The sequence below is a fragment of the Emys orbicularis genome, chromosome 2, assembly GCF_028017835.1.
Source record: "Emys orbicularis isolate rEmyOrb1 chromosome 2, rEmyOrb1.hap1, whole genome shotgun sequence".
In the NCBI taxonomy this organism is placed as follows: domain Eukaryota; kingdom Metazoa; phylum Chordata; order Testudines; family Emydidae; genus Emys; species Emys orbicularis.
In genome coordinates, this window is record NC_088684.1 from 74,921,406 (window position 1) to 74,938,283 (window position 16,878).

General features: G+C 44.3%; 1 protein-coding gene across 1 annotated transcript in view; it reads right to left on the reverse strand.

The window, feature by feature from the left end:
- The window catches only part of SPIDR (scaffold protein involved in DNA repair), a gene marked incomplete at its 5' end in the record, with an annotated part of 326,096 nt that extends 309,638 nt beyond the window's left edge, over positions 1 to 16,458 (reverse strand). The window contains 5 exons of the mRNA XM_065397658.1: positions 446 to 612; positions 3,386 to 3,571; positions 7,187 to 7,265; positions 8,466 to 8,619; positions 16,442 to 16,458. Coding sequence (XP_065253730.1) covers positions 446 to 612; positions 3,386 to 3,571; positions 7,187 to 7,265; positions 8,466 to 8,619; positions 16,442 to 16,458 — 603 coding nt within the window. The remainder of the gene's footprint in view (positions 1 to 445; positions 613 to 3,385; positions 3,572 to 7,186; positions 7,266 to 8,465; positions 8,620 to 16,441) is intronic.
- Between the last annotated feature and the right edge of the window lie 420 nt (positions 16,459 to 16,878).

Consider the following 16,878-nt stretch of genomic DNA (forward strand, 5'->3'; position numbering starts at 1 on the left):
GCAGGCATGGAGCCCCTCAGCTCCCTGTGGCCGCGGTTCGCCATTCCCAGCCAATGGGAACTGCGGGAAGGTCTGATACTGAAACAGTCTGTTTTGGCAGAGCACTCTGACTTTAAGGCAAAAACCCATGCCACTTAAACTGCACAAGACATTGTATAACTTTCTTATGAATTAACAATTTTATTTTCTAAATCAGATCTCATGTGATGATTTAAGAACTACAAAACTCCCTGTCGACTACTCTGTTCACTGACCACACTGCTTACCTATTTGTAAGTTTGGGGAAGAATGAGAATTTCAAATATTCTTGTTTGTGAAGCTCTCTTTTAGGGAGAAGAGGTAAACAAAAACAAAAAACCTCATGTCCCACCCAAATCAGTTCTTCCAAACCTTAATATGCTGTACAGTTATGTTTTGGTTTTTTTAAGCAGAAAAATTCTCTCACCTTAGGAAGTTCACCTTCCTTCTCTTCAACAGGTGGAGAATTACTGCTTGCACAGGAATCAGAGTCTGATATGTCCAATGCACTGTCATCTTTTCCTGATCCATTGCATTCATCACCACTATCCCCAGGATCACTGTCCTTCTCCCAGTCAATGAACTGTGGTTCACCTTAATAAAGTATTTGTTAAAATGAAAGACATTCTTAATGAGTCCGTGTGTTATTTATAACTATGAATTCAACAATAATGACAGTAAACATGCTGTTAAATTATCTCTAATTCAAAAACGTAAGTGATGTTATTTTGTGTACATTCAACCAATATTTTTCTTACTCTTTCCATAACACACAAAACAACTTTGATAACATCTTCCATAAAAAGCTGAATTCTAATATACTTTGCAGAGCTAAATAGTACAGTTATAAAATTAAATAGCAGGTAAATGCTAACTTTTGTGGAGGCAAATCTCAACATGACAGATTGACTATTTCCATATGCAATCTGATTGGTTTACAACTCTTATAGTATAGTCCCTGAGAAGGTAGCGGGTTTTTAATTATTAGTTACAATTTCCCAAAGCTCTGCCTCATGTTTGGCTGAGTAAATCAAACAACAGCGGGTGAGAGATAAAAATTAAGTCTTCATCAGAGATTTGAAACAAAAATAGAGAGTTGATGAACCAAAGATACATGAAGGTTGTTCCAAAAGAAAAAAGGTACAGACAACAGCAACAAGATGATGGGTACATCCACACTGCCGCTGGCAGTGCGCTTCTAGCATAGGTAGATAGACACGCTAGCTCTCCTTGAGTTAGCACACTAAAAATAGAAGTATAGTTTGCAGTAGCACAAGCGACAGCTATGGGGATGTGCCCAGGGCATCCGGGTCAGTTTGTGCTCAGGGGGATAGCCCAAGCCACCACATATGCTATCCCCAACTACAATGCTATTTTTAAGCCCGGTTTGAGCTACTGGGCTAACACCTGTCTGTCTACAGCTGGGAACATGCTTCCCAGCTCAGGTAGTGTAGACAGAACAGACAGGTTAATACCAGGTCCAATCACCACCTCCAACTCACCCCCTCTTTCTTCCAATTTCCCCTGAAAACAGGCCTCTTCTCTCCACTTATGGAACCCAGCTCTGTCTCAAAGAAACCCAGTCCCTATCTTTCAGCTGTACATTGGATATTTAGGCCCTTATCCTGCAAAAAAGATTATCTTTAAAAATACATGGAATCTAATTTACTTTAATGGGACTGCATCAGACATAAGGATCTACTCATGTTGATCCCATTTCAAGATCTTTTGAAGTCAGAGAGGCTCTGTGTTGGTACAACAGTCTTCCCCCTCCCTGTGCATTAAATTGCAGGATCAGGATCTAATAGCATGTGTACATTACAAGTGCTAGAGCAGCACAGCTGCAGTTATGCCACTATAGTATAGACACTTGCTACAGCAGTGGAAGGAGTTTTTCTGTCACTGCAGTTAATCCACCCCTCTGAGAAGCAGTAGCTAGGTCAATGGAAGAAATCTTCTGTTCACCTAGTGGTCTACACCGGGGATTAGTTGGGCTTAACTACGACGCTCAGGGTGTGAATATTTCATACCCGTGAGGGACATAGCTTAAATCGAACTATGTTTTAGGTGTAGACCAGGCCTGAGACTGTAAACTCCGGAGGGGAAGGATCTGGTCTTGCTTGCAAAGTATGTAAACACACTTTTAGCTCCATTCTGTCTACACTTGCTTGAATTGAGAGAGAGTAGAGACACCATTGGGAGGGAGGGAATCTCCTAACCTGACTTGAAAGTGGGTCAAGGGGAGTGCTCCATCAGCAGCAGCTTCAGTTTAGTCTCTTGATTCTTCCGAGCTCCAGATTTTAAGAGCCACACAAAAAGTTATAAATTTGGGAGATATGGGACTCTCCCAAGCAATGGATACACTTACAGTGGCTGCCACTGATTGGGATAGGTTTCAGTAGCAGCCGCGTTAGTCTGTATCCGCAAAAAGAACAGGAGTACTTGTGGCACCTTAGAGACTAACAAATTTATTAGAGCATACGCTTTCGTGGGCTACAGCCCACTTCTTCGGATGATTGGGACAGTCTCCCGACAGGAGAGGCAGCATTTGAAAGCTGGCAAGCCCAGCCAGGCCAAATAAACTCCCCAGGAAAAATGGGGGGGGGGGGAGGGGAGAAACTGGGGAAAGAGGAAAAACTGAAACTTCTTACAACTAATTCTATACTAACAACAACTAACTCTAAACCAATAAACAAAAACTACAAAACACACTGAGGCACACACCAGGCGGACACGTTAGCGTTCCATCTCAGACTGAGGTGATAGAGAAGGAACTGAGGGCAGTTCACCTGTGCAACCCTACATACCCTTGGAGCGCAGCACAAGGTTGTACAGAGCATATGTGCAGGCAGATCAAACATTGCTAAAGGAAAATCTCTAATCCAGGGCTCAAGAGGTGCTTGCACATCTGAAGCGAAGCACCCATGGGGGAGAAATCAAGCCCTAGCAAAAGTAAAAAAAGCCCTAGTAAAAGCAAGCAGTAGCACCACTGGTTGCATGGGGACTGAAGGCCTGGGGGTTCACAACTCCACAAACAGCCTGGACAAAGGAGTTAGTGTACCATCCTATAAAGAGTAGGTCATCCTATTTCAATATATTATAAATAGTTGTCCAATACAAATAAAAACTATTATCCCTCGCCATTCCACCCATCATACTTTAGTGTATAGTCCACTTTTGCTAATGCTGTTTATAGCCCATTATGGCTCCCACAGAAGTTAGAGGGAGTTTTTCCACCAACTTCAATTAGAGCAGGATCAGAGCTGTAACATTTTGCAATAATTTCAAATGATTTTCCCATAAAATATTTAAAATTCAGCAAACAGGATTTCTTTCCAAAAAGCATTTGCAAAACATTTGAACTCACCTTCACTACTCCTGTCCTCTGACAATAAGTTATGCTTGCTGTAAGATTTCTGTGCTTTGGAACCATGACTCTTTTGGTTATACAACCTTGAAATCAATATTTTATTCTCATCATCGGACAAGTCGCTGCCACTAGAGCTCCATACTATGTCTGCAAACTCCTCTGGGTTCACAGCAGTAGAAACTCCTATCAGAGAGCATGAGACAGTGTTAGTATATAACACTATCAAATCAATATGAGTTTCTAAACTAGTGAATTTAAAATTAAACTTGCATTCTTTCTGAGCAAATAAATCATAAGTCCTGTCCCCAAAATATCAGGTGCAACTATTTGAGTATCCACACTTAATACTAAAATATTACAGCATTTACCACTTACACATGTGACAGTGTACCCCATAAGGCTTTATGGGGAGGGGGTGCTTATAAATGTATGTATGACATAACTGGAATATGTTTTGTGCTGCCTGTGCCAGGTAACATATCTCCGTAAAGGTTATGGTCTACTATATCTATTCATCCTATTTGTACATATATATATCATTTTCTACTTAAGGTTAAGAATATGGGCTGTATGCTTGCTTGGTTTCTAAGTAAGCTTTGGGAGGCATTTGGTCAGCTTCTTTAGGAAGGAATTCGCCAGGTTAAGTACCTAATCAGGAAACACTTGGGGAACAATGCATCTTGGAATGCTCCAATCCACATAAGAAGTCTTCCTGGAGACATGCAAGATACCATGTGGACAATGGCTTCAGCCTGTAAAGACTGAGTCATGCAGGGACATGTGACTTGTCCAGGTGACTCCAGAACTCCATCTTGGAGCTGGACTTTGCATAGGAGGGAGGGGGGGGTCTCCTCCCACAAGAGAGAGTCTATTTAAGCCTGGGGGAGACCCCTCCATCTTGTCTTCAGCTGGCTAAAGAAGGAGCCTCTCCACCCCCCCAGGATACTTGAAAAAAACTAAATCAAAAGACAGAGACTACAGGGGTTGTGAGAGATTGCTGGACCCAGGCTAAAGGGAGATTAGCCTGTAAAAGGGAGCATTCGGGAACTGGTGAGGAACTTATCTGTATTTAGTTTGATTAGACATAGATTTGCGCATTTTATTTTACTTTACTTGGTAACTTACTTTGTTCTGTCTGTTACTACGTTGAACCACTTAAATCCTACTGTCTGTATTTAATAAAATCACTTTTTATTTAGTAATTTACTCAGAGTGTGTATTAATACCGGAGGGAGCAAACAACTGTGCATATCTCTCTATCAGTGTTATAGAGGGCGAACAATTTATGAGTTTGCCCTGCATAAGCTTTATGCAGGGTAAAACGGATTTATCTGGGTTTAGACCCCATTGGGAGTTGGGCATCTGAGTGCTAAAGACAAGCACACTCCTGTGAGCTGGTTTTCAGGTAAACTTGCAGCTTTGGGACAAGTGATTCAGACCCTGAGTCTTTGTTAGAGCAGACTGGAGTGTCTGGCTCAGCAAGACAGGGTGCTGGAATCCTGAGCTGGCAGGGAAAACAGAAGCAGGGGTAGTCTTTGCACATTGGGTGGCAGCTCCCAAGGGGGTTTCTGTGATCCAACCCGTCACAACACATTTAAAATATAAAGCATTATCTATCTTCATTACAACTCTTTGAGGCCAGTATTAACATCTCCATTTACAGAAAGACAATGTGGGGCAGAGGGGTCACTTGACTTGGCCAAGGCCACAGAGCAAGTCAGTAGCAGAGCCAGGACTAGCAATCTTGACACAGTCCCCAGCTCATTCCTAGATCACACTGTCACCCCCAGACTCCACCTCTGCAGAGACACTTTAAATATTTAAAATCTCAAAGTAAAATCAGTTCCTGGAATTTTTTATTTTTTTTTAAGTATGTCTGGTAATTTACACACAAAAACTAACAATGTGGCACCATTATCATAACAACAAAAGTTAAGATGCAGAATTGTAGAGCCTTTCTCTGTCATAGCAAAATTAGAAAAGGCAATTAAGCTGTTCAATTGTAATTAACAACTGTTCATTCACAGATACCTGGTGAAACCAACATGTTTTTAGAGATAAAGTAAAGACAACTGATAGGTATTCCAAAATACCTTTTACCATTATTATTAATGCATATAAAGGAGGAGGATTACAGCTGAGTAGCACAATGAATTTCAGTTTACAGAGCAGGCAGGCACAAGCAAATGAGATCTCTTATTTCCTTCCACTTTGAAGTTTGACTTCTCATTCTGAAAAATCCAGTTGTTGGGTATCGGTACTGGAGGAAAAAAACAAAATCATCTTTCCCCACCCCCAACACAGATTCCTTTCAAAAATCTGGAAAAGCATAATTTTGAACTCCAAGACAGCATGTAGAAGAGATGCCCATTATCTTACTTATTTTTAACTCATGGAACCCAAGAGAGACAGCAGAGCCTCTAGGGAAAATGGAGGGACAAGGACTGGAGGCAGGGGGTAGAAGTGACACACCTGAAAAGAGCCTGCAAAACCTGTGGTGGGTTTCAAACTCCTGTGAGGAAAAGTGGAAAGTCTTCAGCAGTAGCTTCCCTACCTTGCACCTCTAAGGAAGAGGGGACTTTGATTGGCAATGGAGGCTAGGAGGTTAGGGAAGCTAGGAAGACCAATATGAGTGATTTTGACTGAAGTGTTTAAAACAGCATTTAAGAGCAGACTCTGACATACTAACACGTGGCAGGGCCTTTCAGATCTCACAAGTGAGACTACCAAGAAACACCGTCCAGGGGTGCTCCAGGAAGGGATGTTAGCGATTCCACTGGTGACGCTTTACCCTCAAAGTAAGTAAGTTCCCAGAAAGGTGATCAGCAGCACAATGCTGCTGGAGCGTTACCTTCTCAGCACTGAAACCATAACCGCGATCCCAGCGCACTTTGTACATGAATGGAGTGCGATCATTGGCCAACTGATCAAACTCCATCTCATGGACTTAAAATGTAAGTTCTCCTTGAAGTTTCACCTAGATATAGCATTATTCTTCACTTTTTAATTCTAAGAGTTCATAGTAACACTAATATGTTTTACCAGAGGTAGCTGCATTTCATCAATGGCTGATTACATTCCTAAGTCTACAAAGCATTTGGGGCTTTTTTGGAATAAGGTGTATTCCCATATTTACACACACATGCAAATTAGAACTTATTTTACATTGTATCTAAGCTGGTTTTGAACTGTAAAGTCAAATCACCCCTTCAAAATTTACTGTTATGGCTGCATCTATTTTTGCAATTCCTATCACAATAGTAGTTGCTCCATGCGGCTATCCTGGGTGTCCTCACACAACGGGAAAAGGCTACGAAAGCAGCAGTGCTGCTGCCGTCAATCCAGCTGATAGGCTCCATTTGGTTTTCCCCCAGCTCCACCTTTCGTCTCCTTATTTATCTGTCTCCAGGTGAAGTACACAACTGCCTCACCTTCCATCTATACACTTTAAGGGGTGTTGTTTTTTTTTTAACTGTGGGGGGGGGGGGAAATACTGTCCCTGGCAGGATAGGACTGTACAACAAATGCAGAATTAGTAGAGCTCCTTCTGCACATGCAAAAGCAGTGGCCGCCTCCCTTCAGGATCGCTATCTGGAGATCAGGGGAGAGGGAGACCAGGAATGCAGGTGCAAGTCGGATAGGATCAGTTCTATTTCTTCTAGAGATCACCCTCTGTATGCACAGACTATGTCAGCAGCTGGAAGCAGCTGATGTCACAGGTAAGAACTGAGAAAATGTATGTGGACAATGCAAACTGATAGTCGCTTTTACAATGTTAATGTGAAATAGTGATAGTACCTAGTGTTCCTTCAGCAGAGGTAGGCAGTGGCCCAAGATGCTTATCAGCTCTAGACTTCTTTTCAGAAGATTCTGACGTCTACATGACAAAAAAATATATATTTGTTATATACACACACACACCAAATGATTAAAGGAACAGGGGTAATAGTCACTGTAACAATGCTGTACCTATAGCTTAGAACTATTCTGTTATTTATTCACATTAACATGGCAGTTCACTTTCAAGTCAGTGAGCTTTATTTTCTATTAAAATCGTTATATATTAAGCAGTCTTACCGATTCTGAGTAATTCCCTCATACTCTTCCCAAGGAACAACAACTTCAGAACTGCATAATCTCTGCTCTGGGTCAGGAAAATATCCACTCTCCCTGCCCAAAGCACTGACATTACATTTTACCGGGGGAGGGGGGTAGAGATAGGCAACAATTTCACCCTAATTCCAAAGTGGGAGAGCAGGCTGAAGGATGGAAAATATAATCCTTAACATATTCAAAGGGGCAGGGAAAGAAGCATGCAGCTGTACTGACTCTGCTTTTATAAAATCTCACAAACCAAGCACAAATGGGCCTGGCCAGTACTTGGATAGGAGATTCCAGGGAAAAAAAACAAGTGCACGAAGATGTGGAGTTGGCGATTCAGTAGATAGCATTCCTTCAATCTCAGCCAGAATTGAACAAACATCCCAGTGAGGTATTAGAGGTAAAGGTATGAGACATATGCCATTTTGAATGAGACATAAAACTGAAATATCAACTGAAATCCGCCGTGAACTGTTGTTGAGTGTGGCTGTGAACTTTTAAACAGCTGCTGTATTGCATCCCGGGAACGGATGAAATTATTTTTTGATACTATAAATATAGTTTGGAGATGCGTGAGCTCTTTCCAGATGATAGGTACTGACCAGGATAAGTGTAAGATACCATCATGTGCAGAGAGAATTACACTTTGAATGAAAAGTAATTCCTGTGCAGTCTTGTTTTCCAGTTCTGCTTAACTTGTCAACTCAACTTTTGTGTGGTGTTCCAAGAGAAGGAGGACAACTGACAATATAAGCAAATATGGGGAGAAGAGATGGAACACATGAACATTTCAACTGATGGAAATTTTGGGAGAGGACTACAAGCCACATTAAAGCCTCAAGGGTTTGTTGTATGTTTGCTATAAACAGTAGGTTTGTTATTTTTGAATTGTGCATAAAAAGCTAAATTAGGGGGAAAGCCTTATGATCATCAGCTTGCATCTCTAGCCTACACCACAGGTAAACCAGGATTTTACCTCAAGCATGGAAGTGCTCTGAAATCCATCACCACATTTAAGCCATGCACTGGAAATGGAAGTAGCAGCCACTGCTGTCCCAACATTTGCTTTTCTCAACCCTGGAGGTGTCTCATCTGGAAAAGACGTACATTCAGCACCCCAAGCTCGTTTCCTCTACAAAGAAAATTGTAAACCCATTAAACTATTGATCGTTCATATTTATTTTTATTTTAAGTACAATAAAGACTAGTTAATCTGGATCACCACTTTGGTTTGAATACTTACCAAAGAATTGTAATTTCTGCTTTTCAATAAATTGGAGGGGGTTCAGAAAAGAACCAGGAGAATGATTAAAGGAGTAGAAAATATGCTTTAAGTGTGATAGACTCAAGGAGCCCAATCTGTTTAGCTTAACAAAGAAAAGGTTAAGGGGTAACTCAATCAATCTGTAAGTAACTACATAGGGAACAAATATTTGATAATGGGCTTCTCAGTCTATCAGACAAAGGTATATCAAGCTCCAATGGATGGAATTTGAAGCTAGACAAATTCAGACTGAAATAAGACAGTAAGGGTAATTAAACATTGGAACAATTTACCAAAGGTCATGGTGGATTCTCCATCACTGGCCATTTGACTTTTTTTTTTTTTTTAATTAAAGAGATATGCTCTAGTTCAAAAGGAAGTATATTGGGGAAGTTCTGTGGCCTGCATTATACAGGTCAGGCTAGATTTTCACAATGGTCCTTTCTGGCCTTGGAATTTATTAATCTTTGAGATGGGAAACTGAAGTCCCTGAACACTTGCAATCAGATAGTATTTTCTGCTTATTTTAAACAGGAATGACTAAGGGCAATACATTTAATGACTAAGTAATTCCCTCCACTACAGGAACTGAGTGAAATTCTGTATTATGCAGGACAGACTAGATCATCATAGTGATGCCTTCCACCTTTAAAAATAATGGTTAATCTACATAATCATTTCTGAGACTGTCGTACGCATACCACTGGTGGCACATGGACCACAATCAATTGATGTTATGAAGGTTGTATGCCCATTATTGTTCAATGTTAGATATGGTACAGCAGGTATTAGAATTTGAGAACTGCTGATATAAGTAGCATATATTGGCACATCCAAGGTCTTTAGAATTTCACAGCAGTTTACAAGTTATACTTATTTTTAAGTTACTCATATTCCTATGAATCATTAAGAATTACTCAGATTATCTCTGAATTGGTACATGTGATGCCAGTCAGGAGCCTACTGTAGAGTTAAATGCAGACATAAAACATTCTTTATTTCAAAACTACAGGAAAAATATTATAAATCCTACAGCAGGGGTTCCCAAACTTGGTTCATGGCTTGTTCAGTGTAAGCCCCTGGCAGGCCACGAGACACTTTGTTTACCAGAGCGTCCGCAGGTACAGCTGCTTGCAGCTCCCGGCGGCCGCAGTTCGCCGTTCCCGGCAAATGGGAGCTGTGGGAAGCAGTGGCCCAGCCCACGCCGCTTCCCGCTGCTCCCATTGGCCGGGAACGGCGAACTGCAGCTACTGAGGCTTACCCTGAACCAAGTTTGGGAACCCCTGTCCTACAGTGTATACCAAGGTGGCCAAACTGTGGCTCTTTTACCATTGAAGTGTGGCTCATGGAGACCCCCTGCCCCGCTCCTCCATTCTCCATCTATCAGACTGGGGGGTGGGGGGGTGGAAGCTCGGGACTTCTGCCTTGCAGCGGGGTGGTGCAGTAGGGACTTCTGCCCAGCAGGGCGCACCTGCCAGGGCTTGGGGCTTCAACAGAAGCGGGGCCGAAGCCCCAACCCCCAGCTCCTGACAGATATGCCCTAGCTCTCGAACTTCTGAAGATTGTCGTATGTGGCTCGGAGGGCCAGTAAGTTTGGCCACCCCGGTATATAGTATACCAAAAAGGTCATTCGAAGTATATATGCAGCCTTTGACATGTATTTATCTAGCTAGTTCTCATGGCACCCATAATCATGTATTTAAATGCTTTCCAAAATTCTGAAGTGAACACAATATATCTCTCTCTCTTCCCTACAGAGAACAGGGCTTGGATTTATTTATTTATTTATTTTTGTAATTGCTGTATTGTGGAAAGATTACATGTAACAAGTGGGCTTTGCAATTTTTCCTGATGGCAGCAAAGCTCATGATCATCCTGACACTTTCTAGGAGTGAGTTCCAGATTTGCTGAGACAGCAACCCATAAGGTTCTCTCCTGAAGTTGCTATTTACACAGAAAGGAAGCTGTCACAGAAGATCATTATCATTTAAGTGAAAATGTACCCACAGGTAATTCTATGGAAGGTTTTGAAGATGTGAAGCAAAACTTTCCATTGTGTCCTGGTTCTAAACAGGGAGCCATCACAGAGTGCAGAGCACTACGCTTACACGCTGAGCAAACCCACAGACCACTCTGTTCTAAGCCAGAAACTCACATCAAGATGCCTTGAATCTTTCATCTCAGAGCTCAGTCAATCATGATATGCTCCTGCTCCTCCCTCTCCAGGTCCTCACATGTGAAATCCCACAGCGATCAATCCTCCTGCTCAATATCTTTATGGAGCCAGCAGAAATGGCACAGGGTCTAAGCCTTCAACCCACACTTAGGACTACCCACATTAGTAAGGATAACATCAGGCCCATAAAAAACAGATTTAAAAATTTTATTAAGATGATGTTAAAAAAAATAGTGAACAGAGTTTGAGCATAGAAGTTTCTGGTTATCAGGGAATAACATACAGATTATAGAGGGTGCAAAGTTTGGTTTAAGATAAGGTGGCATGAGGAATACATACACTGTGGGCCTGCTTCCATCAACTTAAAGGCAAAACTCTCATTTACTTCAAGGACAGAAGGACAAGACCCTTCATCACTTCACCACCTTGTTGAAGGGAAAAAGGGTCCTCCACACTTATATCACAGCCCTGTTGATTCCCTTCATTTTACACATCCAAACCTCAATATGCATTCTGAAGCCATGATTCTTTCAACCAAGAACTGGACAGCCAGTCACTATCACTCCTTTAATCAGATAGAGTAGCTGCTTTTGAGTAACAAAAGCAACTTTCATTTGCTCCCTAGAACACCTAGCTCAAGATGAGAGAGACCAGTAACTGAAACCACATAGCAATGCTGAGCACCACAAGTAGCCTGATCTGAGGATTTCACTTTTAATGTGACTAGAAAGCAACATGGCACTTCAGGCACAACACATAATGGACTCCTCTACACACAGAAGTTGTACCAGTTTATCTTAAATCATTTTAGTAAAACTGGTGCAGCTTTGTTTGTGGACTGTCTTATGTTGATTTAAAAACTAGTTATATTGGTTTAGTTTGTGCCATTACCTAGAATAGACATCATCATTCATAAGCCCCGACAAATGCAAATTTTATGCAGCATCACAATATTGGTGTTGGCCAGTAAATAGCAGGAAATCATCTCTTTGTAACAATACTTTTAAAAAGACAGTCAAAGTAATTTTTATACTTTTTGATTACCAAATAGAAATTCTCATCTTCAGCAACAGAAATTTTAGATTAACTGCATTTTGATTTCCCATGTGCTGGAAGACTGGCTGTATTAGTGAATCTTACAAATGCATCCCCAGCCGTGTGAACCTTGGTGTAAAGGAGGCAGGTACCAGCAGTTTCCAGCATTTTACCATAATGGTGAAAAACAGAATCAGCCCCAGCACCCCTGTCTACACTAAGGCTTCCACAAGTGGAAAGGTTTGTAAGATTTCCTAATGTAGACGTGGTTTAAGGGTATGTCTACACTACAGGATTAATCCGAATTTATATAATTCGAATTTAGGAAACCGATTTTATAAATTCGAATGTATTCGGCCACACTAGGCACCATTAATTCGGTGGTGTGCGTCCAAGCTACCATAGTAGCATCGATTTCCAGAGCGTTGCATTGTGGGTAGCTTTTACATAGCTATCCCATAGTTCCCGCAGTCTCCACCCCCCTTGGAATTCTGGGTTGAGACCCCAGTGCATGATGGGGCAAAAAACATTGTCGCAGGTAGTTCTGGGTACAGCCTCCCCCTCCCTCCCTGAAAGCAACGGCAGACAACCATTTCGCGCCTTTTTTCCTGAGTGAACTCTGCAGACTCCATTCTGCATCAAGCATGGATCCCGTTGTGCTCCAGAATGCAGTCTTGAACATTATAAACACCTCGCGCTTTCTCGTGGAGTTTATGCTTACACAGGACCAGAAAAAAGAGGCGAGGAGGAGGAGGCGGCGATTGCAGCGCAGCGACCAGCGTGATGAGGACATGGACACGGACACAGAATTCTCTGAGACCGCGGGCCCCGGTGCTTTGGAGATTATGATGTTAATGGGCCAGGTTATAGGCTTGGAACGCCGATTCTGGGCCCGGGAAACAAGCACAGACTGGTGGGACCGCATAGTGTTGCAGGTGTGGGACGATTCCCAGTGGCTGAGAAACTTTCGCATGCGTAAGGGCACTTTCATGGAACTTTGTGACTTGCTTTCCCCTGCCCTGAAGCGCCAGAATACCAAGATGAGAGCAGCCCTCACAGTTGAGAAGCGAGTGGCGATAGCCCTGTGGAAGCTTGCAACGCCAGACAGCTACCGGTCAGTCGGGAATCAATTTGGAGTGGGCAAATCTACTGTGGGGGCTGCTGTGATGCAAGTAGCCAAAGCAATCACGGAGGTGCTGCTACGAAAGGTAGTGACTCTGGGAAATGTGCAGGTCATAGTGGATGGCTTTGCTGCAATGGGATTCCCTAACTGTGGTGGGGCAATAGATGGAACCCATATTCCTATCTTGGCACCGGAGCACCAGGGTACCCAGTACATAAACCGCAAGGGGTACTTCTCAATGGTGCTGCAAGCACTTGTGGATCACAAGGGACGTTTCACCAACATCCATGTGGGCTGGCCGGGAAGGGTTCATGACGCTCGCGTCTTCAGGAACACCAATCTGTTTAAACGGCTGCAGCAAGGGACTTACTTTCCGGACCAGAAAATAACCGTGGGGGATGTTGAAATGCCAATTGTTATTCTTGGGGACCCAGCCTACCCCTTAATGCCATGGCTCATGAAGCCATACACAGGCAGCCTGGACAGGAGTCAGGAGTTGTTCAACTACAGGCTGAGCAAGTGCAGAATGGTGGTAGAATGTGCATTTGGCCGTTTAAAAGGTCGCTGGCGATCCTTATTGACTCGCTCAGACCTCAGCCAAACCAATATCCCCATTGTTATTACTGCTTGCTGTGTGCTTCACAATCTCTGTAAGAGCAAGGGGGAGACCTTTATGGCAGGGTGGGAGGCTGAGGCAAATCGCCTGGCTGCTGATTACTCGCAGCCAGACACCAGGGCGATTAGAAGAGCACACGATGAAGCGCTGCGCATTAGGGAAGCTTTGAAAACCAGTTTCATGACTGGCCAGGCTACAGTGTGAAATTTATGTTTGTTTATCCTTCCTGAAAACCCGCCCCCTTTATTGACTCATTCTCTGTAAGGAACCCACCCTCCCCCTTCCCCCAGCTTGCTTTCAAAGGAAATAAAGTCACCATTGTTTAAAAATCATTTATTCTTTATTAATTGATTATAAAAAGAGGGAGAGAACCTGAGTGGGGTTTGGGAGGAGGATCAGCGGGAAGGAAAAGCCCAGTAAAAAAAGGTTAAGAAAATGGCAGCCTTTTGCTTGGGCTGTCCACTGGGGTGGAATGGGAGGGTGTACGGAGCCTCCCCCCCCCCCCCCCCGTGTTCTTAAACGTCTGGGTGAGGAGGCTATGGAACATGGTGAGGAGGTAGGGGGGTTATACAGGGGCTGTAGCGGCACAGAACCTGAGTGGGGTTTGGGAGGAGGATCAGCGGGAAGGAAAAGCCCAGTAAAAAAAGGTTAAAAAAATGGCAGCCTTTTGCTTGGGCTGTCCACTGGGGTGGAATGGGAGGGTGTACGGAGCCTCCCCCCCCCCCCGTGTTCTTACACGTCTGGGTGTGGAGGCTATGGAACATGGTGAGGAGGTAGGGGGGTTATACAGGGGCTGTAGCGGCACTCTGTTCTCCAGCAGCCGTTCCTGAAGCTCCACCAGACGCCAGAGCATGTCTGTTTGCTCACGCAGCAGCCCCAGCGTTGCTTCCCGACTCCTCTGATCTTCCTGCCGCCACCTCTCATCTCGAGCGTCTCTCCTCTCCTCACGTTGGTCCCTCATGTCCTCACGTTGGTCCCTCATGTCCTCACGGTCACTGGCTTCTTTCCTATACTTGCAAACCGTCTCCTTCCACTCATTCAGATGAGCTCTTTCATTCCTGGTGGATTGCATGATTTCGGCAAACATCTCTTCTCTCGTCTTTTTTTTACGACGCCTTATCTGGGATAGCCTTCGGGAAGGAGGAGGGAGGCTTGAAACATTTGCACCTGCTGGAGGGAGTGAAAAAAGGAGAGAATTTTTTTAAAAGATACATTTTTCAGAACAATGCTTATACTCTTTCACGGTGTATACTATTCACATTACATAGCACATGTGATTTCTGTGCAAGGTCGCATTTTGCCTCTTAATATTGAGTGCCTGTGGCTTTGCTGCTAGAGATCACAGACGCAGGTCCGGGCAACAGAATTCACCTTGCATGCTGCCATGGTAAGCCACTGTCTTTAGGCTTCTGCGCCCTGCTTTCCCACATACCAAGCAAAGCCCGTTGTGCTGCAGTTTTTCTGTTAGCTTGTTTTCTGCTGCTGAAGGTTAACACCCCCCCCCCCCCATCCAATTCTCTGGGATGAGTGCTTTCTCCCTCCCCCCACCGCGTGGCTGGTATCAGGGAACATCCCTGCAGGAACCAAACTAACACCCCCCCACCACCCGCCATGAATTCTCTGGGATGAGTGCTTTCTCCCTCCCCCCACCGCGTGGCTGGTATCAGGGAAGATCCCTGCAGGAACCAAACTAACAACACCCCCCCACCCGCCATGAATTCTCTGGTATGAGTGCTTTCTCCCTCCCCCCACCGCGTGGCTGGTATCAGGGAAGATCCCTGCAGGAACCAAACTAACACCCCCCCCCCCCCCACCCGCCATGAATTCTCTGGGATGAGTGCTTTCTCCCTCCCCCCACCGCGTGGCTGGTATCAGGGAAGATCCCTGCTAGCAAAACGCGAAAAGCTCTGGGCCAATCCTCCCCCCCCCCCCCCTTTGCACTTGGCTAAATGCAGGGAAGGATTTCTTTTCAGCCACAGGCAAACAGCCCAGTAGGAACGGCCACCTCTGTCCCCTTAATTAAATTCCCTTATTTCAACCAGGTTACCCTAAGCGATATCACTCTCCTGAGGATTACACAGCAAGATAAAGAACGGATGTTGCTTGAATGCCAGCAAACACCGGGACCATACGCTGCCAGGCTCTGTCAGGCAATGATACCAGATTACTTGCTACTAGCATGGCGTGGTCAAGTGTCCTACCATGGAGGACGGAATAAGGCTGCACTGCCCAGAAACCTTGTGGCAAGGCTTTTGGAGTACCTCCAGGAGAGCTTCATGGAGATGTCCCTGGAGGATTTCCGCTCCATCCCCAGACACGTTAACAGACTTTTCCAGTAGCTGTACTGGCTGCGAATGCATCCCAAGTGCTCAGGGCAAATTAATCATTAAAAATGCTTGCTTTTAAACCATGTTTTATATTTTAAAAGGTAAACTCACCTGAGGTCCCTTCCATGGGGTCATGGTCTTGGGTGCTGGCTTGGGAGGCTTGGGAGGGTACTTCAGTCAGGGTGAGAAACAGATCCTGGCTGTTGGGGAGAACGGAGAGCTGGGTGCTCTCTGCCAGCTCGTCCTCCTCCTCCTCCTCTTCCCCTTCCACGGAATCATCAGGTGTACCTGATGAGATTATCCCCAGCTCGGAATCCACAGTCAGAGGTGGGGTAGTGGTGGCGGCCCCCCCTAGAAATGCATTTAGCTCAGCGTAGAAGCGGCATGTCCGCGGCTCTGACCCGGAGCGACCGTTTGCCTCCTTTGCTTTTTGATAGGCTTGTCTGAGCTCCTTGACTTTCACGCGGCACTGATCTGTGTCCCTATTGTGGCCTCTCTCCATCATGCCCTTGGAAATTTTTTCATAAGTTTTGGCATTTCGTCTTTTCGAACGCAGTTCTGCTAGCACTGAATCCTCTCCCCATATAGAGATCAAATCCAGTACCTCCTGTACGGTCCATGCTGGTGCTCTTTTTCGATTATCAGCCTGCATGGTTACCTGTGCTGATGAGCTCTCTGTGGTCACCTGTGCTCTCCACGCTGTGCAAACAGGAAATGAAATTCAAATGTTCCCGGGGCTTTTCCTGTCCACCTGGCCAGTGCATGCGAGTTCAGATTGCTGGCCAGAGCGGTCACAATGGTGCACTGTGGGATAGCTCCTGGAGGCCAATAACATCGAATTGCGGCCA